The following is a 27,976-nucleotide window of genomic DNA, read 5'->3' on the forward strand; positions in this document are numbered from 1 at the left end:
AATTTGGGAAAATAAAGTGTGAAATTAAGGTGAATTTTTAAAAACTAGGCTTAAGGGAGTTCCCTGGTGGCCTAGTGGTTAGGATTTGGCACTTTCACTGACGTGGCCCAGGTTCAATCCCTGGTTGGGGAACTGAGATCCCTGCAAGCCACGTGGCACAGCCAAGATTAAAAAAAAAAAAAAGGCTTAAAAAAAAAAGAGAAAGGCTTAAAAAATTTTAAACTTGAAAAAAACAAAAACAAAAACAAAACCAAGAAACGTTCCCATCCTTACAGGGATAAAATTAGGGAATGTTGAATTCTTGTCACCTACTGGAGACCAACCTAAGACCTGAGGCAGTGGGAATTCTACTGGTTGGAGTTATCACCTTGTCAGCATGACACAAGAATGCAGGGAAAGCTCTAGGGAGGTGAAGTGAGGTTCCTTGGTTTGGTTTCTGTCTGTTCCTTAAATTCCAAGTTTCCCAAACTGAACCCCCTCACCCTCATCTTCCCCATTCCTCAGAAAGGCTTCACCATCTTGATCACCTCTTACAGGCCCTTTCCCCAGGTCACCTGCTCATCTCTCTTGTTCCCTCCTGTTACTGCCTCTGTTCAGGCCCCAGAGCATCTGCACTTACTGCTGGTCTCCCTGCCTCCGATCTCTCACATCACTTACCGTCAGATCCACCTTCCACAGCACAGCTCTACAACCCGATCCTCTATTCAAATATCTTCTACGTAACTCAAGGGCCAAATTCCTCCTCCTCGTATTTAACGTCCTCTAACGTGATCCACTTGGCCAACCTTGCTTCTCCTTCCCCATTATCCAAGTCCACGTTCCTTGAGCGCCCATGCTCGGTGCTTTCCCAGCTCTGTGGCTTTGCTCCGCAGATGTTTCTTTCAACAGGAAGGCCTCCCACCCCAACATCTCCAAAGGGTCAGCCTAAGTGTTGTCTCCTCCGAGATGTCTCTAAACCCAGATGAAAGTCCAACTCCCTTCTCTGAATGCCCACTTTACCCCAGTGGTGTCTATCATTTGCAACCAGATCACAAAACTCCAGGAGGGGCGGCTTCCCTGGTGGCGCAGTGGTTGAGAGTCTGCCTGCCGATGCGGGGGACGCGGGTTCAAGCCCTGGTCTGGGAGGATCCCACATGCCGCGGAGCGGCTGGGCCCGTGAGCCACAATTGCTGAGCCTGTGCGTCTGGAGCCTGTGCTCCGCAACAGGAGAGGCCGCGACAGTGAGAGGCCTGCGCACCGCGATTAGGAGTGGACCCCGCTTGCCGCAACTGGAGAGGGCCCTCGCACAGGAATGAAGACCCAACACAGCCATAGATAGATAAATAAATAAATAAAAATTAAAAAAAAAAAAAAAAAAAAAAAAAAAAACTCCAGGAGGGCAAGAAACTGATTGTGTCTTCCCAGCATGTCGTACAGGGTATGGTCCATAGAAGGCAACAGGACAGCATTTTAAATCTAGGAACAGCCCCCAGTACGTCCACAGGCAGCAGTCTGGAAAGGGGCTCTCTCTCCTCCCAAGCTTGTCACAGCCTGTCACACAGGCCCTCCAGCTTCCCTCCTGCTCTGATCGATGCCTCTCTACAGTCCCTTAACGGTGGAGACCAGATCAGAACCACTCTATCTATCTCTGGAACCTCCTACAGAGATAGGTCAGACAAGTAACAGAGAGTGAGTGGGACAAGGGTAATCCTGAATGGTTTTTCTTCCTGGTTTCGATTAATCCAAATTCTAAGGCAATGAGGTATTCTACACTTCAGATTCATCGTGGCAAGACATTCAACAATCAGCACAGAAGAAAGAACTCTGTTCATGAAGAGCTCATCTGGTGATGCTCTGAGTTGCCAACTTGATTCACTTATCAGCTTGGCCATAGGAGTCTTGATAGGAAGGATTTATAAACCCCTAAGAAACTTGACTTTATTCTGTTGGGTGAGAAAACTCCTTCAGGAAAAGTGTTGGCTCCCTACCCATGGGTGATCTCAAGGAACAAAACAGCCATTATACCATGAACTTTTTATGCTAAGAAAAAGATATCAAGATGCATCAGGAAATGCAATGTCAATTCAAGCACCATGAAATTTTGTCAAGCAAAAATAGTCTTTATTCAAATTTAATGGAAACAGGGGTCACTATACTTTGCAAGACGGGGAAAAATAAAATTAAAAAAAATTCTTTTCTTTTCTTTTTTAATATAAAACAATATAATCACAATACCAGAATATGGAACTCTACAGTTTATTTCCTATGGGTTACTGCAGGTATCAATTTTCCTCGACTGTGCTATTCACAACTTTGTTAAGTCCAAAAATATGAAACCAAAGTGGTAGGAAACTTAAGACTTAGCACTTTCACTAAATGGCATACATCAAAGGGCATCAATTCAAGGGCAAAATGGTTGAACTCACCATACCTACCTATGTCATCATTCCAGCCTTAAAGCCATCCAGGTACTGAGCTCCCTGTAGGAAAGGCCAGGCCTCAAAGCCAAGGCATTTTGGATATTCTACTGTGGGCCATGAGTAAAGGGGGTTTTCAAAGAGAAGACTGCTTTCGGTCGAGCAGGAAGGCCTGACGCCAGGAGGCTTTATGGAGAGGAAGCGCTTAGACTTAACAACTGTAGACACACCATTAGGGGAGTTAAAAATGTACAGCAGTGACATATGTTCTACTTCAATCACTTGTGCTACGGCTACCAAACATGTACAAAAGACTTCTTGGGTAGTTCCAGCTGTGGTCGTAGCCAGTTAGGACCTTGAGTGGGACCTAGATCTAGACCGGGAGGGCGATCTGGATGCAGACCTGGATCTAGACTTGGACCGGGATCGGGTTTTTGAGGCGGACTTTGATCTGGAGCGTGATTCTGACGGGAGGTTTGGTTTTGATTTGGAATTGGACCTCGACCTGGACCGGGTCTCCTGATTGGCGCCAGCATCCTCACTCTCCCCTCGGCCTTCCCTCTGGCCGGACTCGGACTTGGCGTGTTCCCGCTCCTTCGAGCCTGAGCGGGATCGCGATCTGGACTGGGAGCGGTCGGTGTCTTCCTTCTTCTTCTTCTTGCTGCTGCTGCCCGACTTGCTGTCTCGCTTGCCGCCCCGTTTTCTGCTCCTCTCGCTCTTGCTGCGGCTGCGGCTGCGGCTGCGGCTCTCCTCCCTGCTTCTCTTCCTCCCCTTCCTCTTGTCCTTGCTCTTGCTGCGGCTGCGGCTGCGGCTGCGGCTGCCTCCTTTGCTGCGGCTCCGGCTGCGGCTCTTGCGCAGGCTCTTCTCCTTGCTTCTGCTTCGGCTTGCGCTGCCCCGCTTCTCCTGCGTGCCCCTCTCCTGGCTGCGGCTTCTACTTTTGCTCTTGCTTTTCTGCCTGCTGGGGCTGCGGCTCTTGGACTTGCCGGTGCTGTCGCTGTTCTGGACCTTCTCCTCGGCCTGGTCCTTGCTCTTGCTGCGGCGCTTGTCGGCGCTGCGGCTGCGGCTCCGGCTCTGGTCCTTGCTGGGGCTCCGGCTCTTGTCCTTCTTGCTGCGGCTGCGGCTCTGGCTGCGGCTGCGGCTCTTGCTCCGGGAACGGGACCCTGACCTGGGGAGACATGGGGACGGCGAAGACGCATGTGACTTCGTACTTTCAGGCTGCTCATGAGAAGAACAGACTAAAGCTATGTGTGGAGCTGTGCCGCACAATACAAAGCCCGGCTTGTGCTGGCCAAGGACTGCTTTCTGAACCCCCGAGACTCAAGTCCAGAGCTGGGAATCCTGGGGTGAGGGAAGACTGGGAACACCATTAACACCAAAGTGGGAAACGGTGCATGTGGGCCCTGCATGAATACCAGGAAGACCTACCTGGATCGGGATCTACTCTTAGAATGACTGCTTTTGCTGCTGCCGCTTCGGCTTCTGCTCTTACGAGAATGTCTGCTTCGAGAGCGAGATCTAGGGGAGAAAGTTTTTTCTTTTTTAATACTTGCTGACAAAATGCTGGCTGAAAAGAGTCAATTCAGACATCCTTTCTATCAAAAAATATGCATGGCCCTGGCTGTGTCCAGGCACAAAGCTGAAAGAGAACTCTCTCCCGTGCTCTGGGCCCAGAGATCCAGTCACCCGCAAACACTCCGCCTGGAATGGCCTGCCTGAAACTCGTAGTGCCTCCATTCCTGAACCCACTGCCCCCCAGACGTGCTCTTCTTGCTGGGTTCCTTCCTTATTCCCACCGATGCCGCTGTTATTCACCAGTTCCTCACACGAGGAACCACAGCCACCCTCGACTCCCCTCTCTGCCTCACCCTCTTCTGCGCTGCTGATTCTCCTCTTGATCTTCTCCAGTTCATCCACCTCGGCTGGCCCCCAGCAAGCCACCACCACTCTCCCTGGTACCGCAGCAGCCCCCTAACCAGCCTTCCTGCATACACTTTTGCCCTTCACTTATTTATTCAACTGAGACCAGAGAGCTGTTTTAAAAATACAGCTGACTCTTGAACAACATGGGTCTGAACTGCCCGGGTCCACTTACATACAGGGTTTTTTCAACAGATACGCACTACAGTACCTCACGATCTGCGGTTGGCTGAATCCACAGGTGTGGGCACTGCGGATGTGAAGGGCTGGCGCCCCAACCCCGCTTGTTCAAGGGTCAACTGTACCCTCCAAGATTAAAGAGTCTCTAATAAGCCGAGACTGTGGACTCTGTCGTTTCCTACCAAAAGCAACCAGGGCTCCTTGGGGAAAATGACCAATTCCAGGTGCAGGGCAGGAAAGGCAAAGACGGAACCTCTCATCATGATGGAAAGAGACTTTCAAAGATTCCTGGGTACTATCATCTATGAAAGAACTCTTGCTCAAAATTTTTAATCTGTATCTCAATCACACCTCTCTAGATCTAACTTCCAGTTTATGGAAGCTCAGGGGATAAAGTACAACAATACAAAGAGGAAACATAAATTCAGAATGTGGGACAGTATTAAAAAAAAAAAAAAAAAAAAAGCTAAGAAAAGTAACTGTCATGGGGTGGGGTGGGGGGATGAGGTAGGGGGACTGCTTCAGACTGAAGAGACCCAATAACCCCTTGCAATACATGACTGGATGGATCCTGGCCAGGAGAAAACACAGCTCTAAGGACAGCCATGAACAACTGGGGAAATCTGAATACGGCCTGGACACTAGATGACTTTATGGGATCACTGTTAATGTTCTTAGGTTGGAAGACAGAAGTGTGCTTATCCTCATTCTTGGAGATACACGCTGAAGTATTTGGGGGTGAAGTGTCACTCTCCAAAACCTCCCTTCAAATGCTACAGCAAAATAAATGTATAGTGCGTGTCTATAAATATACAGAGAGAAAGGCAGAATTTTAGTAACTGTTGAAGCTATAAGGAGAGCATGAGTGTTTATGAACTATTCTTTCAACATTTTATGTTTGAAAATGCTGCAATAAAAAATTTGCGGAAATATTTAGTAAAGCACAGTCACACAAAAATCAAACAAAACCAAAAGACACAGAAGCCAACCTGAAGGGCTCCCAATGACCAAAGACAGAACAATTTGAGCAAAAACAAATTGACTGCAATGGATCAAACATTAAATATGCAAATATCCAAGAATTCATTCAAAATAATACTAAACAAGCAACCTCACCACCACCTTTGGGTGTTGCTGGGCACATTCAATATACTGAAAATTGGTAAATAAAGGTATCAACTTTTACTTTCCATTTCTTATAAAAAATTTATTTTAGGGTGGTAGCAAAAGGGTGGAAGAGGGAAATCATCCTTCATAGAACTACAGCCTTTAAATGCACAAAGAACGGAAAACTAGAAAGACATAATGTTACAACCACAGCTGAATGGCTCGAGGTAATGATTATCAGCAGATGTTAATAATTCCACTGTTAGGTGGAATGCTGGCGCAGAACTGTATAATGGACGGCTCACACAGATGCATGTTATCATCATTCAAAGTGGGACATCCAGATACCACACAAGTGCTGCAACAGGAAGTACAAAGCACCTGCTAAAATACTGGCCTTACTCTAAATGCCCGCAAGACCTAAGTATGACTTTATAGGAAACATAAGGGACAGGATAAAGGGATGTGCTAAACATCACCAGAAGAGCACAATCTGCAAAATCTCAACTACGGAAAAATCTTCAAAACAGAAAACCGTTTCTTCCACAACTAAATGGATGGAAAATAAAAAGAGGTTGAAGGACGATGCAGCCATGATTAAAAGGAGAATTAAGACACATGTCATCTGATTGCAATGTGTACACCTAGTTGGGATTCTAATATGAACAAACCAACTACAAAAATACATACATATTTGAGGCAACTGGGGAAAGGTGAATACAGATGTGTTGCTGTGGTATGGCCTCATGATTTTATTTAAAAGGTTAGGGCTTCCCCGGTGGCGCAGTGATTAAGAATCCACCTGCCAATGCAGGGAACACAGGTTTGAGCCCTGGTTGGGGAAGATCCCACATGCCGCGGAGGAACTAAGCCTGTGTACCACAACTACTGAGCCTGCGCTCTAAAGCCCACGAGCCACAACTACTGAAGCCCATGCGCCTAGAGCCTGTGCTCCGCAACAGGAGAAGCCACCGAAATGAGAAGCCCGTGCACTGCAATGAAGAGTAACCCCCGTATGACACAACTAAAGAAAGCCCAGGTGCAGCAACGAAGACCCAATGCAGCCAAAAATCAACCAATCAATTTATAAAATAAATAAATAAAAGGTTAGAGATACCCACTTTATAGGCAGAATGACAGGATGTCTAGATTTGCCTTCAAACAATGAAGTAGGAGGGGGTGATGAAACAAGACTGGCAAAATGAAAGATACTGAAGCTGGATGGGTGATAAGTATAAGGGGACTCAAAGTTCGTATTTTCTCTAATGCTTTATGTATTGTTTTCAATAAAGAGTTAAAAAACAAAACAACAAAACCTGAAAGGCTTAGACTAATGACTTCCCGCTACTCTTAAACCCTTAACCTGGCCTGTGGCTCAGCAGGATCTCCCTCTTCTCTACCTCATTTCAAGCCATGCTCCTCTGCTTCCCCCTTCCCCACAACAGGGCCTTCAAAATACGCTGCTCTCTCTGCTAAAAAGGCACTATCCCCCCTCTCTGCCCACCATGTCCAACTCATCCTTTAGGTCTCAGCTTCTATGACAGTCCTTAGGGAAGCCTCTGCCAGCTCTCCGGACGAGTTGGGCCGCGTACCTTCCCTTTGACATACTTATCACAATGGTAATTATTTGCTCAATGCCCGTCTTCTCCACTAGATTGAGTTTCATGAGGGCACGGACCATGTGTGTCTTGTTCACAAATGCCTGGCTCATCTGCAAAACAGCTGCCAAATAAGACAAAGTGTCCACTCCTGAGTAGCTGGAGTATCTGGGAGAGTAACAAGGGGTGAGTGGTCATGTTCACCCCCAGTAATGGTATGATTTAGGGGACCCAAGAAGAAATGTGAGAGAAGGTCACTGATACCTGCATCAGAGAAAGGACTTTACTTCTATTTGTACTCATGACAAAAGAGTTCAAGAGTTTTGCAAATAAATGTTCAGTTCAAAGTTCTGAGTAACTGGACCAGACAGAACCATGGTACTGAGACTTCAACAGAATAATGAAAATGGATTATCTATGTGCTCATTAATGAATTTACAGCAAGCGCCAACACATTATTAGTACCTTGAGTGACTCCGGCTCCTGGAGTAGGACCGGCGTCGTCTAGAACCGGGCTTGTCTTCAACTAATCTGATTTTTCTGCCATTGACTTCAGTTCCATCTAACTTTTCCAAAGCTCTTTTCATATCAGAGTAAGACACAAATTCAATCACCCCTTCATTTTTGCGTCCCTTGTGAGCATCTGCATAGGTCACTTCTCCCGCCTGACGCATATAATCCTAAAGAAAAACAAAACCCCCCAATAGGTTAAGACACATTTTGTGAAAATATCTAACACAATCATAATGAAAGTTTTCCCTTTCCTTTAGGAAGAAATGCTAGCTTTCCTCAGGATGAAGTCGACTCTTAAGTATTTCCAGCTACACACCGACCATTTACTGAGGTTCTCTGAAGTGTTAGGCATTAGGTGGGTAGTAGAGATAATAAATAAATAATTTAACGGTTTCTTTTAATAGTTTTGTTTGAATATAAAATTTTTTAGTTAACTATCATTTCCCAAATTTTATAGTAGCAAGTTCTTTGTTTACAGAAGCTTTAGAAGCTCAAGTTACTACATTTAACTCAGGTCTTTTGCATTTCATCATAAATCCTTATTGAAAACATGTATAGCTGTGGATAAATATCTAAGGTAAGAGGTAAACAAATTCAAAAATGGATTACGAAAGACAAAAAGACGATACAACAATATTGTCCAGCTCTGGCTTCAAAGTGGAATGACCACCCATGTCCCTTCACTATTATAAGCCTCTTTCCTCATTCTCTCTGAGGACTTAATATAACCCAAAGAGAGAATACAACTAACATGACAGATAAATACTGAAGTGATATATAAATAAGAGAACATGTGGTTAGTGTTTAAAAAGAAAATGAAATCTGGGGTCTTGTAGCCAATTTCCCCATGTTTGTTTATATATAATATATACTCAATAATAAATATTTGTGGAATGAATACATGAATATTCAATAGCAGTTCATTTTTGTTATTGCTTTCCTCTCCCTATTTTGCAAAGTTACAAACACTGACTATATGCCATTTGATACTATTCCTCTACTCACTGCATCATAAAATGTTTACATGTCTTAACATACATTACATTCTTCATAATTAGTGTGTCCAATACTTTTTCTGAGGATTTCCCAATTGCTGGGACTTCTGGGATTTCTGGGTTTTATATACAGTCCTTGGCCATTATTCATAATCTAGCAATGACCGTCTTCATGCAAAAATTTCTTTACTTCAGCTGAATTATTTGCAGGAGTGGGGGCTCTGGGAAAAAGGCAGGGAGCCCATATAATTTATCATCCAAACTGGGATACATCTAAGAGTAAAGGAAGATGCTATTAAGTTATGCCACACCTGGGACTATCCTGGGCAAGTTGAGATATTGCCATACTTCCAAATTAATAAAATAGCTGCTAACATATTGAATGTTCATTGGTTGATAGGTAGGATTTAATTAATTTAGTCCTATTTAGAGCCACATGAGGTAGATACAATCATTATCCCTATTGTACAGGAAAGTGAAATACAAGAGATATTAAGCAAATTGCTCAAGGTCGTTCAGGTAGTAAGTGAAGGAGCTGGGGTCTGAACATAAGCAGCCAGACTTAAGGACCTAAATTCTTAGCACCACCCACACCGTGGGTAAAACGACCAATTCTCAATGCCACTACTCTATAAATTTCAACTCAACGCCACCACTGGCTATTATGAATTTACACATTTTTAAAAACTAACAATATACCACCTTACATTAGTTTTATTTTTGCATTTCCGTGATTAATAGCTAGCATTTGTGCCTGGAACCATTCTAGGCTTTTTATATAAAAATGCATTCATTTCTCACAATAACTCTGAGTAGAAAATGAGTATTTCTCCCATTTTATAGTTGAGGAATATGAAGTGCAAGAGGAAAGTAAGTTGCTGAAGTAAAATAACTGATAAGTGGCAGAGCTGGGATTCCGTCCAGGCAGGTGGGCTCCAAAGTCCTGCTCTGAAGGCTTCCTTGACTTCCTAGGAAATTGGCTCGACTTACTCTCCTTTCCTGAGAGGGAAACTGCCAAAGACACAGAAGTATAAAACCAACTGAGGACGTTGGCTAGGCTCCATTTTAACCGCAAGTTTGACAGCCTTTCTAGTTTCTAGCCATAATGTTCAATCCTTAACTCTCAGAATACTGGAATCATTCCTTCAGAGAGGACAGTCTTGTTGGCAGACACTCAGTAAGGGCCTGCTGTAATACTGACAACCAACACAGTGTACTAGAAAAAATACCAGCATATGTTTTAGTCTCAGCTCTTCTGCTAAGACCAACTGTGCGAATTAACGTTTTCTGGATCTTATCTTTGTTTGTTAAAGACTGTTGAGAGCACATTAAAAAAAGAAAAAAAAAGATGTAAAAGTGCTTTGATAAGTTACTACTTTTTGCTGAACCTAAACATATTCACTCATTTTGCTAGAGATGACTTGTTTAATGATGGACTAAAAATGAGAAGTGAGATAGGAAACTCTGAGCAACCTTTACATTTGCCCTCCTAAGACCATCCAGGTTAAGGCACGCTCAATAAGGTTTTTTCCCTTTTGAGATTAAAAACCAACACCATTTTCAAAAAACGAGCTGTGATCAGTACACTGCATGGCCAGTACACCACTGGACTGTACTTTTTGACATTAAAACTCTTTCAGGACAAATATTCAATGAAAAACAAATAAATCTTAGAAAAGAACATGGGTCAGATAGTCATTTTCACCAATGAGGCTCTACACTGGAAGCTGACACAAACTTGCCTATTACAACTAATACTGCAGGAAACTGCTGGCTGCAATTTTTTCTTTTATTAGGGAGAAACTACATTGTTATCTCTCTGTAATATTCTCTACACAGGAAAATTTCACATAACATAGGTTGTCCTTAGCATGCTGGCCCCATAACATACAGTAGCAGTGAGATTCCAGTGTCTTTTGTGTTCCTATGGAAACTTTAATTGGAAAATCTCCAAATGCTTTGGGAAAGCTTTCTCTGTGTGCCTGGGCCTGCATAAAATAACCTCTTTCCTTAACTCAACCTTAACTCCTGCCCAGCTGTAACCCAGAAGGTTAACAGGGCCCAAACCTTTAGGTCTTGCCAGCTGCACCGACTTGACAAATTCTCCACAATAAGTCTGTATTCTGTGCGGGTAGGAGGGCCATATTTATCTCGGCCACTTCTTCTATAACCATATCCACCTTTGGAAGGTTCAAATAGATGAGATTACTTCAGTGGAGGAAAAAGAAAAAATGATACAGCACATATTCCCCTTAAATATACCATCTACCCCCACCCCAAATAGTATATATTTTAACTCTATCCCCACCCTTAATTCTAATCTAGATTTAAAAAAAAGCAGTCAGCTAACATGAAAATTTAATTTAATTTACAAAGTTGTAAGTATGTATATTCATTAATATTTATATTTAAAATTAACATGCATAAATTAAAAACTATCAACAATTTAACAATTTAGAAATAACTAACCAAATTACTAAATCAGTTACTGGCGTTACTCACAGTGATTAAAGTTTTTGTGAACATTTTATACGAAAAAAAGATTTTCAGGCACCTATTTCAGTTTAATCTCATCTGTGTCTAACCCTTGGGATCCTCACCACCCAGGTCTAATGGGGAAAGGTTGCGGTCGTCACATGGCTTCCTGTTTTTGGTCAGCCAAGGGCCACAATGGTTCAAAGAGCCACGCATGGAAAGGTAACCCAAGGTCAGCAAATGGAACAGGCAGTCATCTTAGCCTCAAAGGATTCTTTTAATTAAAACATTGAGGTCTTTGTTAAATCTATGTTAAACAATTGCATTACAGAGAAAAAAAACAACAACACAAACACACATCATTAAACATATTTATAAAGTATTAAAACAAGAAATTTATGTCATTAATTTAATTACAATTAAACATTATTAAAGATGTTTATTTGCAATTTTACATTTAAAAAGATACATAAATTTATAAAACAAATGGCTTAAATATCAATACATTTCAATGTAACATTAATTAATTAATTACTTTAAAAATCAACATTTAATAACAGGCATGTCACTGATACAAATGCCCTTTAAATGCTTACTGCGTCCAGAACCGTAACTGCCATCTCGTCGCGGGCCGCGGGCATGCTCAACAATTACTCGCTCACCACAAAGGTCTTTGCCATTCAGTTCATAAACAGCATCATCTGCATCTCGCAGATCATCAAACTCCACAAACCCATATCTAGAAGAAAGCAAACAAAATCCTGGTTGGCACCATTCTGACACCCAGCTTCACTAACATTAAAGAGAAAGCAATGAGGTTCATGCTTAGCAAAGGTTAGGTGGGTTTTGCAAACTACGGATCAGCTTTCTCTTCCCTTTAGCAGAAACCACTCAGCTTTGTGCCCGCGGGCACTGCAAGAGGGCAGGGAGACTTCTGAAGGTTGACTCCTGTCTTTCTAATAGGAGGCTGGCTAAATATACAGAGACCACTTCTTCTGTTCCCCAAGTAGCTGGTGGCAACTGCAAAGACCTCCACAGGGATGCTTGGTATAAGGTATTAAAATACATAATTCTACAAGATTGAATATTTGCTCTTTCAAGTCACATAAAAACTCATTTTCTTTTTTTAGCTTTAGCCCCAAAGTGGTATCTTAGAGAACAATTAGACCTACATTTAGGCACTGTGTCTTAACTGTTAAATCATGTATGGAATAACAAACCAGGTTTAAAAAAAAAAAAACACAGTACCCTGACTCTCCTCAGTGAAAGAAAAAGTTTTTTTAAAGTTCCCATTTCTCTACCTAAACAAATAAGTCACAAGTGAATTAACTATTCTAGAAACTACCAGTGAAAAAAATCTGGAGCTATTCTCTTCCTCATGATATTCCAAATTCATTTCCATGAGGTATTGGTAGGCTGGAATTCTCTAATACCTATATACAACTGTGCAAACTTCTTTTACACAGTAGTGCTAGGAATTTCCCAGCAAACAGGTTTGGTGGTTTAACATATATCCAAAAGAAAACAACCCCCTACCCCAATCCTATTAATGCCTGCTGAAGAGTACAACTTATAAAACTAAAAGGCAAAATTTGTAAGATATTTATAAGCAAGGTTAAACAAATGCCCTATCAACTGTTATCAAGAAACTTTTAGTTTGTTCTGATGTGGCTGTGAAAAGTCTAGCTTTGTGAGCACTGCCTATAGCTAAAAACCAAAACCATCTTAATCATACAAGTTACAAGCAACATCTTTAAACTTTAACAGAGCTATGTATATAGGCAGATACTGACTACAGTTTCCCTCTGGGTTTACACCTACTGAAACTAAAGACAGGTTACAAGACTTGCCAGAAGTTCATCCAGCCTGACCAAAATTATTCCAGTTTCTTCAGCATGTGATGCTGTACTCAGCAACATGCTAAGTGAGAGAACTCAGAATTGAGGAATTCTTCCTTTACTAAAGATTAAAGAGTTTCTATCAAACAAGAGTCTCTCAAGGTGACAATATACAGCTAAAAACTTTGGAGGGTTCTTTATGCTGAAATGTCTATGAGTGGCATTCAAACTTCAAGAGGCACTGAATCTCAACTCCATTAAAGAAAAGTAACACAGAAACACCCAGTGTTTAATGGGAAATGTTCTGTAATAACACAATTCAGAAGACACCTGGCTCAACTTATGGGTTATGAAATCTTTAAAACATGGTTTCACACTTCCATAAGCTGGAATTGCCGAGCAGCGTAATAAGAATGATTTTGACCATGATTGTCATATTTGACAAAGTAAAGCCTCTCCAAATCAATAACTTGCTATGTTAAAAAGTGCTTTATGATCATTAAAAATCTTTAATAGATAAAATATATTGCAGCTACTTTTTTCTTTCCTAAATAGAGTGAGTCATCAGGAAAGCTATACTATCATTTTTAGAGACAAAATAAATAAAAAAGAGCTAATAAAAAAATCAAATCTAACTACTTTTTGCTTTGGTTTATTCCTAAATAGATCATAAAATACCTCCTGCCCCCAAGAGTACCTTCCATAATTTAGTTGTCAAGATTGGTCACAGGTCTGCATTGCCCACTTGCCCAGATGCCAAGTATAGAGGGATGAGAGAAAACATCCAACACGGGCATGATAAAATGGCCTCCACGCCCTTCTAAGAGTTCACACTGGCTCGGAACCATTCAACGCCCCTAAATCATCTGATGTGATGTCATAAGGACAACGCTGACTCCCAAGGATTAAATAAAGAAGTCACAGAACACCCCATTTTCTTCAACAAGCAAGTTACTTAGCCACATTTTGGGGATATCCTAGTAACTTATTAAAACAGCTGACTTAAGATCAAATTTATTTCACAGAAAAATCTTGGCTACTACTCTGTGAAAAGCCACAAAATCTATTTGGAACATTTTAATGTCGAAGTCCAGTCCAAGGATTAAATCAGGAACCTGACTGTCACTTCTGTCACTGAAATGCTGGGTGGGCCTGGAAGACTAAACCATACTCCTGCACCATAAACCATACCTGATAGGATTCCTGTCCTGAGAGCAAAGTAAAGACCAGATCAGTGTGTGGTTGCTTCTACCACATCACTGTTTATTTAGATCAGTTTTAATGAAAGAATTACTTCACTCGGTAAGTAATTGGTAAGTAAGTGGAGTGAATGGGTTCCCCAAATAAGGCAGGAAGACTAGATAGCAACAATAAAATGGTACTTAATATTTATTAAGTAATCTCTATGTACTAAACAATGTTATCTTATTTAATAATCACAATACCCAAGAGCCAGGTACTGTTATCTGTTTTACAGATGAGGAAACTGAGGCACACCGCATTAAACAATGTGCATAATAAAACAGCAAAGCTGACATTCAAAGCCTGCGGCATGACTCCAGAACTCTACCTAAGACTGGAGCAGCGGGAACTGGCCTGGGTTCTAGTCCTGGTTCTGCAATAAACCAACTCTGAAAAGCACATTTAAATCACTTTATTTCTCTGGATCCTAGTTTATCTGTGAAATGAGGGAGCTATACTACATATCTCTGAGGTTTCTCCTAACATCAAAAGTATGACAGCTAAAATGAAAATTAGTCCTCCTCTGGCTTAACAATGGGATAAAATTTTAGTTTTATTTAAATAGTTTAACTGTCTCTGAATTAAATTCTAGTGCCTTTAAGAAAGCAAAGCTCTTCCTGGTAACACGGGAGAATCTTTCTAAATCGATCTTAACATCCCTTTGTGCATTGTAGCAAAAAACGTGAAAGTAATCTCCTCTCCCAAAAAGTACTCTCCTTTTGAATCATTTGTCAAAGGAGGGATATAAAATACATGCATTCATGTGTGCACATACTATGTGTCGGCATGTGTGTATTTATGTAGACATACCTCTGGTGTGACCGGTAGATAAGCCTTACAAACATAACCCAGCAGATAAATTTCTCAATTCTAGCTGCAGACACCCCTCCTCTTCTCTATTAAAAACAACCATCTTTCAGTAATTCTAGTATGAGAATGAAGATGATGAAGGAATTCAGGAGAATGAATCTACTACAAATTAATAAATCCCTCTAAGGTAGGGACTGATAAAAACCAAACCAAATCAAACCCCCACCAATATGCCTCCTCTGGCTTGACTCCCAGATGTTGTATCTTTCGACCTTTCTCTCTACACCTATGTGAAAGAACAAAAAGCATGGCCTAACTATTAAATGTAAATTTTTTCAATTAAAAGAAAAACTCCTTTCTTCAATGTTTCTCTGCTATTGCCTTTTCCCACTCTTTTCCTCTAGATCACATTTAATCCCAACAAATTTAGTCAAAAAATGATGGCCGAGGAATTCCTGCCATTTTCTAAGAAAAGTGGGCACCATGATTCTTACCAACTATAGATAGGTATTCTGGATACCACAAACAAAAGCCACGTTGAATTACGTGGGCTGCTCTAAACTTTAGTCCATTCTTCTACCACTGCCAATGTGCTGGTCTTCCTCACTCAACAGCTGATGTACTGCTCAGACTGTCAGTCAGAACTCTGAAATGCTAGAACTGGAATGACATGTTTTTAAAACTAAAGTACTCCAAGACTTCAATTTTCAAAATGTTAATCACACTTTTTCACCCAAGAAAAATTACCACCTGAGGTTGTGTTGTTGCTGAATAGTCTTCCCCTGATCTAATGACCTACACCAATGGTCCCAAATACCACGCTGTATGTCCTACTGAAGAGGCTGGGGAGTCTATCTCACCCCTCCAGAAACGGCTTAGGGCCATCTCCGTCTTCCAAACATCTTCACCGGACAGGGCGTGACTAAGGGGGTGCGCACCACCAGCTGACTGACGGGGGGTGGGGGCGAGGAGCGAGGGAAAGCAAGCCTCCATGCGTGTGCCTGCTGTCACCCGCCAGTACTGCTTACCGCCGGGGCACGCCTTGGATGTTCTCTCTATAAGAAAAATTTGCCCCTTTCCACGGTGGATCTCTGCTCACCTTTGTCCTAAAACTGTGCCACATGCTTTTCTTTGTATGTGGACATGACAGTCCTCAGCCAACCATCAGCAGGATGTGAGTTTTGTTTTCCCAATGTGGTGAGCCATTCCCACATTCACTCATTTTCCTTGCAAGAACCGAACCTCTCCATGGCTGGTCAGGATTAGGGATGTTGCTGTAGCCAAGGAAAAATTTTCATCTGTTGAAGTTAACCCATGGGGTGGCTTGAACCCTGAAACTAGGGTCAACAGCAATGTACTTTAAGGGCAGAGCCCTTAAATCTACCCTGAAAGAAACGGCATTCAGTGAACAGGAATCAAACAGCTTTCTTTCAAAGCACTCAGTGTTGATCCTATGCTTCAGCCAGCTTGTGTTATGAGGTGAAAAAAGTTAGGGCACACTAACAGGATAGTAATAAAAAACGAAAATTCTTGCTCTCTGCATAAAGTGCTTGGAAAACTGCAGAAAGACACTTCTGCAACCAACTCTCTAGTGCTCAGTTGAGGCCAACTCAGAGAAAGCTTGTGAGTGACAACCATGTTAAGTGCCCCCAATTCCAAAGGTCTGCAAAATTCCAGGGAAGCAGTGGTCAGGCCCTCAAAGTAGAATTAACCAATGTCACATTCACTGCTCTGAGTCACTGATTATGGTTGCAATTTGACTATCCCAGTAACTGAGGGTTGTTTATAACCCACCACTAGGAGCTCCTACCACACAAAGTGGGTTCCTGAGATCCTTTTTATCCTGAGACAGGAAGGAGGCTGCTCTGGGCATTCCGGCCTCCCTCTCTTTAGCCTCAGAGGAGGGAGGGCCATCACGGCCACCCGTGGAAGGTGGATGACTTACCCGTGCTCACTGAGTGGCAGAGCTGGGGTGCGACTTCAGGGCTCACCAGTACCCAGTCTGGGGCTCTTTTCACGTCGGCAAACTGGCAGTTCCCGCACACCAAGAGCTCTCTGCTTAGAGCTAGTGTGGATTCCTGGTCTGCAAACGTTGGCCACAGCTCAGTCTGCACTTGATCTTTCCCCACCTTCAAAGAAGAAAACCTACCTCATAATTCCTCTCTTCTCGGTCCCCTGACCACCTGATTCACTCCTAACAACACTGTCATTGCCTTTGGCTGTTCTTCTCTGGTTGCCCACTTAGTGCATTGCCTAGTTCTACAGTGTGCTCATTCTGCTGGGCCCCCAGGGCGGTCTCTTCCTGTTTGATCACCTTCCTTCGTTCAAGAATATGGCTATTTTTACTTAGTCAACTTGTCTCTTTAAATGTAGTGGGGAAAGTCAGCTGCTTTATCATTCTTTTGCTCAGAGGTCTATATTGACTCCTAAAGATCTTTGTTGATGTCATTCTCTAAACCTGGAATGCCTTGATTACGCAAGGTGAATCACAGCAACCATCTTCCATAGACTTGAGAATTCTCTTTCATGAAGTCTCAGAAACTTGCCGGACTCTAAGCATTTTAGCACTGTCTTTAGCATTAGCACTTCTACTCAATTTTATGTTTTACATGATAATGTTTTGGTGACCTTTCAAGCCTTGTTCTTTTTCCTTTGTGCTTATCCTCTCATTTGATTATGAGCTCTTTAATATTAACAAAGGCTAATATTTAGAACAATGCCTGGCACACAGTAAATAATTCATCTATAATATTTCATTCATTCCTCATATCATATGCGAAGAATGCACTACTACTACTACTATTACTCCCATTTTACAATGAGAAAAATGAGACTGGGAGAGGCTAAGCAACTGGCTTGTAGTCAAGGAGCTCCTAAGCGGTATAGCTGGATTAGAACCCAGGTCCATCTGACTCCAAAACCCAAGCTCTTAACCACTAGGTCACAGTGCCTTTGTAAAGGCAGCTGTTTCTTTTCTCCCACAGTCCTGAGCACAATCCTTTCAAATTCAACAAATGCTGCTGCTTGACTTGATAATCTAACCTTAGATAAGCCAGGCTGTATTAACGTTTTTTGGATACAGCTGGGTCAATTCTCCAGAGGAAAAAAGAAATTGATCTTGGGGCAGGTGAAGCACCCCTAAGCTTGGAGTATGTGACAACCAGGTTACTTTCACTCGTCTTTTGGTTCCCATTAGCCAGTGTCAGCCATCTGGTCCTTCCGAAAACATGTGTGGGTTCAGAACATAACAGACTAGAAGAATAGAGGAAAAATAAGATTATTCTGTGCAATCCCCATTCTGGTGGCCCCATATTAACCCCTGGAATCTGTCTTTGGTTTTAAGGCTCAGCAAAAATTAGACCAGCATAGAGATGATGGAAGGTTGGGCTTAGAGGTGGTAGATGTGAATGGATATTGACAGTATTATGTATTTAAGAATGCATTTAATTAGTTTTGTAAGGAATGGTGACCGGGACCAAAAAATATAAGCATGAATGGTGTGGGAAAAAAATGGATGAGAAATCAAAGAATGCTATAAAGTTTACAGACTTCCAATTATACAAAGATTATGGCAGCAACCAGAAAAGTACTTTGCAGATGACAGCCATCTATGATCTGATTCAACTCCAAACCACTATTAACATGACTACTCTAGCCCACCAGGACTCTTTCCCTTTTCAAAATCCTTTATAATAATGTTCACAACTCTGAGATTTACTGATAATCTCATAGATGAAGAAATGAACGCTTACAGCAGTTAAGTGAAGGCTACCCAACACCTGGGATTCTTCAACCCTAGGTCCTAACCTAAAATCAACACTTCATCACCACGTTCTACTATCTCCACACCAGTGGAAATAAGTGGTCCATAGAGCAAACAGTTTGAGAAACACAAGCTCTAGCACAGAAAATCAGTTACATCAAATTATATGCTGTGGAAGACAAATGCCCACATGAATATTAGCATCTTATGAGAAATAGTAAATGGCAAGAAATACCATTTCTGCATCTGATGTGTGCTAATAAGTTGTGAACATCCTCTAAGCTAACAGTGGAACCAAACCTATATGTCAGTTATCAAAATTTTAACACCAGTCTAGGAAAATAGAGAAAGATAACAAATCGTTAAGAAAATACCAGCCCATCTCTGAAGGAATACTCACATACTGGAGTGAGGAAAAGAGAACAGAAACAATCATTATTCTAAAAACTAAGTGATAATACAAAATTCCTTCAGAAAGCAGGAGCAAGAGAGGAATCTGTAACCAATTTCAAATCTAGTCTTACTTTGTAACTGGTCTATGGGCCTATTTGCCATTTTGTTTCAACTATCCAAAAGCCTTTCAAAAATGAACTAAGCAAATTCACTTTTACTAGGCTGCTTCCATATTTCTACCCTATAAAATGGGACTACCCACAGGAAGCAACATACTTGCAAATAGTTTGTGGATCAAACTATCACAACCATAACCCCGCTGTCATAATGAAGTGTTTCACTGTGACCTTTTAAAGTCAACAGGGTTGCTTTCCTTAAAGGCGAGCAAACATAGTCATACCTGTGTACGTTTCAATTTTCTGACACTTATCCACACTAAGGGTAAATGAAATTAAAAGGTCTCACAAGAAAAGAGATCAACTATTCCCTGATGACACACTAAAGCTCATGAAGACTCAATCACAAATTAAAAACAATTTAAAAAAACTCAAGAGATGAAAGTCATATTGCTAATTTAGAATAAAACTCCTAGAACGTAAGAATCACTGTTACTTGTAGTTAATGAAATAAAGGTGTACACTCAGCAGACAACACTACCTGATTCCACACCAAAGCTACAAACAAAACCAGTTTGTACTTACCTCTAAAACCACACTATAGGCAGGGTGACAGGTGTTAAGACCTCTTAGAAATTATGCCTCTTGGGACCATCCTGGCTGTTTCCATGTCCCTCATAACCACCCCACGGTCCCTGTTTCCTTTTCTTTTTGGTTAAAGATGCCACTCCCCATGCTATTTCTTGGGGATGCCCTTCCCTTGAAAATCAGTCATTTAATTCACTTAATATTTTAATGGATGTTTCAAATTCCTTAAACATTAATGGATCAATAGCTTCATTTCATCCACATGAAATAACTTTTCTCAAAGTCAGTTCATCTGGTCCGTGGTTCCTGACCCCCTTGCCCAAGCCTCCTGCTCACCTCTTTCACTCCTGACGGCTGAATTCAAACCTCCCTCCTCCAGTTTCCCCCTCTCTAGGCCTTGGAGGTCTGTGTTCATGGAGGCCCCCATCTGGCATCCAGGCACAAGACATGGTTGGGGGCCCCGGCGGAGGGCCCTTTAAGTGGCTCTTCAGGCATCATGTGCAGTTCCAGGACCTCTAGACTTTCATCTCAACACATAGGAAAGGTCATGCAGGGCATTTCCTCAAAATACAGGCGTGCTCCAGGGCACAATCCATCCCTCACCTTCAGGATACTCCAAGACCAGACAGCCCTAGCTATGACAACAGGACAGAGACTGTTCACTGCATCTACTTGCACAGATCCAACCCTGGTCAGCCATCACAAAGCTGATATCACCCTTCAGCTCTGCAAAGAGTAGCCTGAGGAGAATCAGTAGCAGTCTCCGTCCGGGGCCAACGTCATAAAAAAATAGCACTTGTCTCACTTTTGGCAGTAACTTGGCAGCTTGTTGGAAGCCTCTGCAGAGAGACTAAGGACTTCAGGCTGTGGAACCTGAACTACCTTCTCACCCTTGGAGGCAAGCCCCAAAGGATAGGAATGAATCGTCTGGAAGCAAACAACATGGAGAGCAACTTTGGCTGACACCACCCATGCTCTATCTGGTATGTGAATAAGAAAGATCTTCAGTTTCCAGAGTTGTCAATAACTCATTTTGTAACCTTGGCCCTGTCATTTAATCCCCCGTGCCTCAGTTTCCCCGTCAGTACAAACTAGAGACAACACTTATTTTAAAATTTCAGTGTTAGCTTACAAACTTATAAATACCACCCCCAATAGTATTCTCTCAGATGCTTGGAGCACCTTTCTTCCGAGGATCTCAAAATACAATTTGCTGTTTAGGTTACTTGGAAGTATCCAAAAATATCGGGAACCCAAACCATATTTTATCTAGTCTACATCCTGTGCCTACCTTTTAAGAAGGGAAAAATACTTCATGTGGCCCTTTTATTCATGATACATCAACAAGGAAGGGAGGAGCAAGCTATAAAACTGAGGAATAGGGATTTAAAAGGACTTGGCCAAGTAATTACAGCCGATGTTTACTCTTATCACAAACTGACTGGGAAACCAGCAACAAGGAGTGGAAGTCTCAAGCCAGGGCAGTTTAAGGTGGTAACATTTGGTCAAACCGCAGCATGGTATGGTTTCTTGGCAATGACTTTTCAAAATGACAGAAATTTAAAAATTACCCATGGCTTAAGAAAAAAAGTAACATACCTAATATATTTTGGGGGGAGGTATGTTGACCTCAGCAAGAGACTTCAGTACAAAAACAACTTGGTCACATTTGTAACAGTTACATTCGATACTATGAATAAAACAATGACAGAATGCTACTTAATCCATAGCCCTGTTTCTCATGATTTCTTATTTGTTTAGGAAAAAGTTCTTGGTTAAAACACCTGAAACCATTTCACCTGTTAAATTAGCAAAGACTCTGAACAGTACCATCGGCTCAGTGCGGACCAGGCTGCCATGATGGGCGTGCTCATGCACTGCTGCTACAAGTGTAACTGGCACGGCTCTGCAGGGCAGTTATTTGGCTATACGCATCAAGAGCTTTCAAAATGCTCACTCCTACTGTGACACATGAAGTTTACTTCATAGAATCCGTCCTAAGGAATGATTAAAATGCAAACAAAGTTTTTTGCACGTGATATCCATCACAAGGTTATACAGGACAGCAAGAATTGAGAGACAGCCTAGGAGGAATGGTTGGGTAAATCATGATATAGCCATGCAATGGATTTTATGCAGCCCTAAATGATGTTTATGAGAAAGATTTTAATGTAACAGAAAAAATATATGAGAAAAATTAAGCAGAAAAAGTGGGACATAAAATTGCACATAAGACCTTGTCTATGTTAAAAGGATTCTTAATGATACCTCTTTTCTACTTTCTGCTTTTGGTATTGTCTAAATTATCTACAATGCACCTGTATTTATTTTCTAATCAGTCAAAAAGTTATTTTCTAAAAAAAGTTCTTGAACCTGTTATGCTTGGTAGGCTAAAAAGATAAGGCTTAAAGGCTGCAAGATAACTTCCTAATATATATTTTTAGACATTCTAATTAAAAAGTCATAATATTAAAAAATTATGATCAAGAGTAGTTGAGAGTTCAGAAAAATAGGAACTCTTAAATACGGCAGGTGAAAATATAAATAAATACCATGGAAACCAAAAGGTAGCAAAAGTTAAAAATGTGTACACTCAGCTCTCCATATCCTGGGTTGGTTGAACCCGTGGGTGTGGAGGGACAACTATGGGACATGGACATCCGTAGATTTGGGTATCTGCAGTGGGTCCTGGAACCAATCCTGTGAATATACTGAGGGACAACTGTATACACTCTGACTCCAAAGTCCATTTTCAGGAATCTGCCCTAAGATTTACATAAAGGATATTTGCCACAGCGTTATATACGTGTAAAATAGTGCAAAACCAAAGACAACTGCAATGTCTTGCAACATGGTTTTGCTTATGTACATTAAATAGTATTTATATATGGGAATACTATGTAGCCCTTAAGAATTAGGTTGTGGGAGAACACTTAATGACAAAAGGATCAGGCTTTTAGGTAGAAGCTGGTTACAAAACAGAACGTACAGTATGAATCCAATGTGAAAAAGGGAGGCGGGGAGGCTTAAGAAGTGCATGCACCTGCGTGCGGAAAAAAGACAAAGTCTCAAAGTGCAGATACTGTCATCTTTAATTTTTGTCCTCTATATTTAAAAAAATGTACAATAAATATGTAAAATTTTTATAATCAGAAATAAATACATACTATTTTGAAATGTTACACAGATTAAGTATGGGCTTTTTTCTTTTTTTTTTTGGCCATACCATGCAGCTTGCAGGATCTTAGTTCCCTGACCAGGAATTGAACCTGGGTCCTCAGCAGTGAAAGCAGAGTCCTAACCACTGGACTGCCAGGGAATTCCCAAGAATGGGCTTTTAATACTAAACTACCAGTTCAATTAACCAGAAACCAATAACTTGGAACATCAATTATATTTTCCTTATTGCCTCTTTAAAAGACAAGAAGAAAAACAAGCTCTCATCAAGGATTCAGTCAAAAGAGAAAATCCCTGTGTAGGTTCTGGGGTTGGCAGAGATTCATCCCAGTATCTCAGGCCTAACAGTGCCCTACAGTGCTCAGGGACAAACAGAACAACAACCTGACTCGCTGAAAGCCGTAACATATTTAAAAAATTAACTAAGGGGTATCTTCTACTTGAAGGAATTTTAAACAGAGGATGAAAACAAAAAACTTCTTGGTAATACTTAGATATCATGAAAATCCAACTACACAGACCAGGACACCCCTGAAAATTCTGGCTGTTCACAATTTCACTGTCTGTAATATGAAACAAAGGTTCTGAAATTTATAGCCAAGTTTCCCTGGAGAGCGTTAATTCACACATTTAACCAACTAAAACAAAAAACCAAAACCAACCCCTCCCAAACCCTCAATGGTTTGGGGGTTTACCTGTCCAGCTACTAGGCAAATAAAATAATCTTAGAATGTGATATGTTTCATTCATTAACTAAAATATGGGAAAATTAAAATATAAAGATCTGAGACCAAAACCACAATATTTTGTGGCAAAAGAAAGTACTGTACTTAAAAAAAAAAATCTACATTTTACATGAAAAAAGTGATTTACTAATAAAAAAGAAAGCTCACAGAATTCACAAATAATCAAAGACAGCAAAAGTTACCACAGAGTTGGAAGGCTATAAACAGCTGCTAATATTGTTGCTCCCTTGACCCCTGGCCCACCGCGGCTCTTGCTGGCGTTAGTGTGGCACATACAAATGGAGGAGACCAGAGGGGATCTGGAGTGGCCTATGTTGTTGTGGGAGATTTACGTCATGTTCGTGGCCCCAAACTAAACCATCTTTCCAGGAGTTCTCTAAAACTAAGGCAATCTAGATTAGGGTTACCTGGTACAATAAAAGCAGGCAATACATTACTGCATACACCTCCCTTCTCCTAATCCCAAGAGGGTCCATAAAATGTTCTCCTGGATACTAAATCTCCTTTGGAGAGCTCATCTGCTGCCTCATTTGGTCAACTTTCTATTATACCACTGCTTTACACCTACTTAATTAATTCAGAACTTTACCTACAACCCTTCAGCTCAACATAGCTACGGTCTACTGATAAATCTCACTTCTACAAATTTGAACTCTTCAGCAATTCTTCAAAGCCCTAACCATCCAAAATCTTTTGAGTTTCAGTTACTAATAATCACAATCCAGATATGTTTAAAAGGCTTCTCAAGGGGCTCTACTATCCTTCGTACGTTTCCAGGACTATAAGCTTACACATGTTGCTAAATTATGCCATCCTTTCAAACTCCTCTGTGCTACTGCCATCTAATCCAGTCAGTTGCTTGAAATACATCTATATACCATTGGTCCTTTGTTCAGAAGTCATTTTCCTCTGCAATGATTCCTGAATGCTACCAGGAGGTGCACCTGTTTGGTGACTGTGACACCTGCCTTCAAATCCCTAAAATGACTTCTCATTCTTCATTCCCTTGACTTTCTTTCTTTCTTTTTTTTTTTTTTAAATGATTTTATTGGTCTAGAATGACCAACCGTCGGCGTGAGGGTTTGTTTGTTTATTTATTTATTTATTTATTTATTTATGGCTGTGTTGCGTCTTCGTTTCTGTGAGAGGGCTTTCTCTAGTTGCAGCAAGCGGGGGCCACTCTTCATCGCGGTGTGCGAGCCTCTCGCTATCGCGGCCTCTCTTGTTGCGGAGCACAGGCTCTAGACGCGCAGGCTCAGTAGTTGTGGCTCACGGGCCTAGTTGCTCCGCGGCATGTGGGATCTTCCCAGACCAGGGCTCGAACCCGTGTCCCCTGCATTGGCAGGCAGATTCTCAACCACTGCACCACCAGGGAAGCCCTCCCTTGACTTTCAATCACAGATTTCATGCATATCATGGTTTAGCAGCACAACTGTAAAAATGAATAGTTCCCCAAGAGACCCACGTATTTAGGGTCCTGGAAGGATCGACTGATCCTTCCTCTTAGATCACCATTTCTCAGGTTGCTCAATTATTCCCCCCAGAGCATTTGAACTCCCATCCATGATTTTGAATGTTTAGTGTAAAATCTTACAGTTGTTGTTTCTGATTTATGTTGTTAAACTTCTAGATCATTCATGAGACTCAATCCAAGCTAGACTGTTTATATCTCAAAATTCTTCCTTATTCTACCATCACCAGTTATGACATACACTATTCCCAAACACTTCAAGCCTCAGTCAATCCACACTTCAAAGCCTATTTCAGACAAACCATTCCAAGTTTCACTTCTTAAGTTTAAATTGAGAGCAAGCATTGCTTAACTCAAAGTGTATGTTATAACCACAAGCACTTAATTCACTCAAGGGCAGAACTGGTTTTCTGCCTCCTCCCTTCATTTAGCACAGTAGAGGCATCTTGTCAGTTATCAACATATTTGTTCCATTAATTAGCTTTCCTATTAACATCATTTCCTGCTCACTATCACTTGAGTAACCTTAGAGAACAGACCTCACCAAATACGCTTTGTGTTACTAAACACTTAAGCTAAGATGTCTCCTTATGATCAAGGTCAAATCCCTTTGATTATAGCTACCATTTACAGCTATGAGCCAAATGCTTTACAACTATTATCTCTAATCTTCCTTTTCCTGGTGGATGGGGAAACTCAGAATCAGAGAAGTAACTTGTCCATAGGTAGTAAGTGGTGAAGCTATGATTTGACCCAGGCCTGTTTGCTTTCAAAACCCATGCTTTCCCCACAAAATGTACTCTGTCAACTTAACTGGGCTCTGAAGAAAACTGGGAGTTTGAACTTGATTGTTCAGACATATGATATGTATCACAAGAACAACCCCCCGCCCACCTTATCCAGTACGTTTAAGAACTGAGAGCTCTATTGTACAAAATGAGTAACTTCCTAAACCTTCTACTCTAAAAGAAATCAGCATTCATAATAAACACTTGATGGAGGACATTTTCCTTAGTAAGAAGGTGATCCTTCCTAACAATCAATTTGAAATGACTTGTTAAAATTTTAAACCCAGCCAACAGTTTGAGTACATTGTAGCTTCCAATTTTTCTCAAATGTTCAACTTAGGTATCTTTCATAACTTCTCAAGTGTTAGTTGCTAGTATTACATTGGGAAGTAAACTCTAGCCATATCAGACCTGTTGCAAAGTAGATCTTAAAAAAAAAAAAAAAAAGCCAAGAGTTCTTCTAACAGCCAAGGTTTAGTACCCTAAAATGTTTCCCCACTCCTTTTATTTTTTTATATCCATGTCTTTGAAGTCCTACCTAACATTTCCCGGTTCTCACAGTTTTCCCTGTTGAATATCTTTTCCAGGGCTGACTCCTCATGCTTTCCCTGAAACTTGTAGCCCCTGCGGGCCCTGCTCTACCAAAGTAGATCAGGAATACAAGTAACAGACCATACCCGGGTGGGTAGTAAGTTAGCAATTTCCTAACTGTAGGTCTCCGTCTACATCAACTAGTTGACTAGTCACGGTGGCCACTATTCTCTAACAAATTCTACAACGACAAAACAATTTTTTGGCAAGTTGGAGAACGGAAACCCCAGCATGGAAACTCTGTACGCAGTCTTAAAGATAGCAGGCTAAGACTTTAATTTACCCTTGTAGAGGGAACGGTGAAGGCTTTCAGCACCGCAAGCCGATACTTTCGAAACCGTCCCTAGACTACTCAAACTAGAGTCTCCCGCCCAAAAAAGTGTAGCACATGGCAAGTCTAAAAAGGGCGTCCCTTCAGAGCTCCCGTCCCCGGGAGAGATGCGTTGTGACCATCTGATCCATTAGACTGGGGAAGAGGTGAAAAGGGAGGAGGAAATCTGTTTGTTTCCAGCAGCCCTCAGAGCGGGAAAGGTCGGTCTCTACTGAAGATGAACCAGGCTCCGGCTCCAGCGCCTGGGAAGGAAAAACCCAGGCCTCCCCGGAGCCCTGGAGCTGTGCCCTCCCTCCCGGAGCCCCAATCCCACTCGGGTTTTCCTTCTCCCCGTCCCACTCAGAGCCTCACCATCGCTCCCATTATCCCTCCACCACCCCCATCCGCGCAGGCGCAGTGGGAACCGGGGCCTACCCGCGCCCCCGAGGCGCCGCGACTATGGCGGAGCCGGAGCAGGCCGGCAGCTCCGCGCGGGGTAGGCGTCCCACTCCCGTCCCCGCGGCCTCCCCGCCACCGCCAGGGCCCCGTCCCCACCCGGCAGGCCCCTCTTCCGTCCTCCTCACCCGTTCTTCAGATCCACCTCCAGGATCTTCCCGTAGCCCTTAAAGAAGCGCTCCACATCGCGCTCCCGGGCCTGGTAGCTCAGGCGGCCGATGTACACCCGTGGCATCCCGGCAACAGCTTCGGCGGCGGCGGCTTGGCCCGGCCCCAGCCCCCCTAGGCGGCGGCCGGCGAAGCGAAAGCGCGGCGACGGCGGCGGCGGCGGCAACGGGCGGGCGGCGGGACGGACGCAGCCGAACCCGGCGACGTACGCGAGCACGCAGCTCGCGAGCACGCGCCTCCAGCCTCCCCCGCCCTTCCCGCAGGAGGAGGGTAACGGGAGGGAGCGCGCGTTCGCTTCCCGCCCAGCCGGGGCGTGCCCGGGGGCGCGCCGGCGCGGG

General features: G+C 42.3%; 1 protein-coding gene across 1 annotated transcript; it reads right to left on the reverse strand.

Annotated features, from left to right (window-relative positions):
• Positions 1-2,078: 2,078 nt before the first annotated feature.
• SRSF4 (serine and arginine rich splicing factor 4) lies at positions 2,079-27,876 on the reverse strand. Its single transcript, XM_007170554.2, has 6 exons — positions 27,599-27,876; positions 11,778-11,920; positions 10,774-10,886; positions 7,664-7,878; positions 3,822-3,911; positions 2,079-3,561 (listed from the first exon to the last, which is right to left on the reverse strand). Exons 1-6 carry the CDS (start codon positions 27,703-27,705, stop codon positions 2,745-2,747), a joined length of 1,485 nt encoding a protein of 494 aa, XP_007170616.2. The 5' UTR covers positions 27,706-27,876; the 3' UTR covers positions 2,079-2,744.
• Between the last annotated feature and the right edge of the window lie 100 nt (positions 27,877-27,976).

This window comes from Balaenoptera acutorostrata, chromosome 1, assembly GCF_949987535.1.
Source record: "Balaenoptera acutorostrata chromosome 1, mBalAcu1.1, whole genome shotgun sequence".
NCBI classification, from domain to species: Eukaryota; Metazoa; Chordata; class Mammalia; order Artiodactyla; family Balaenopteridae; genus Balaenoptera; species Balaenoptera acutorostrata.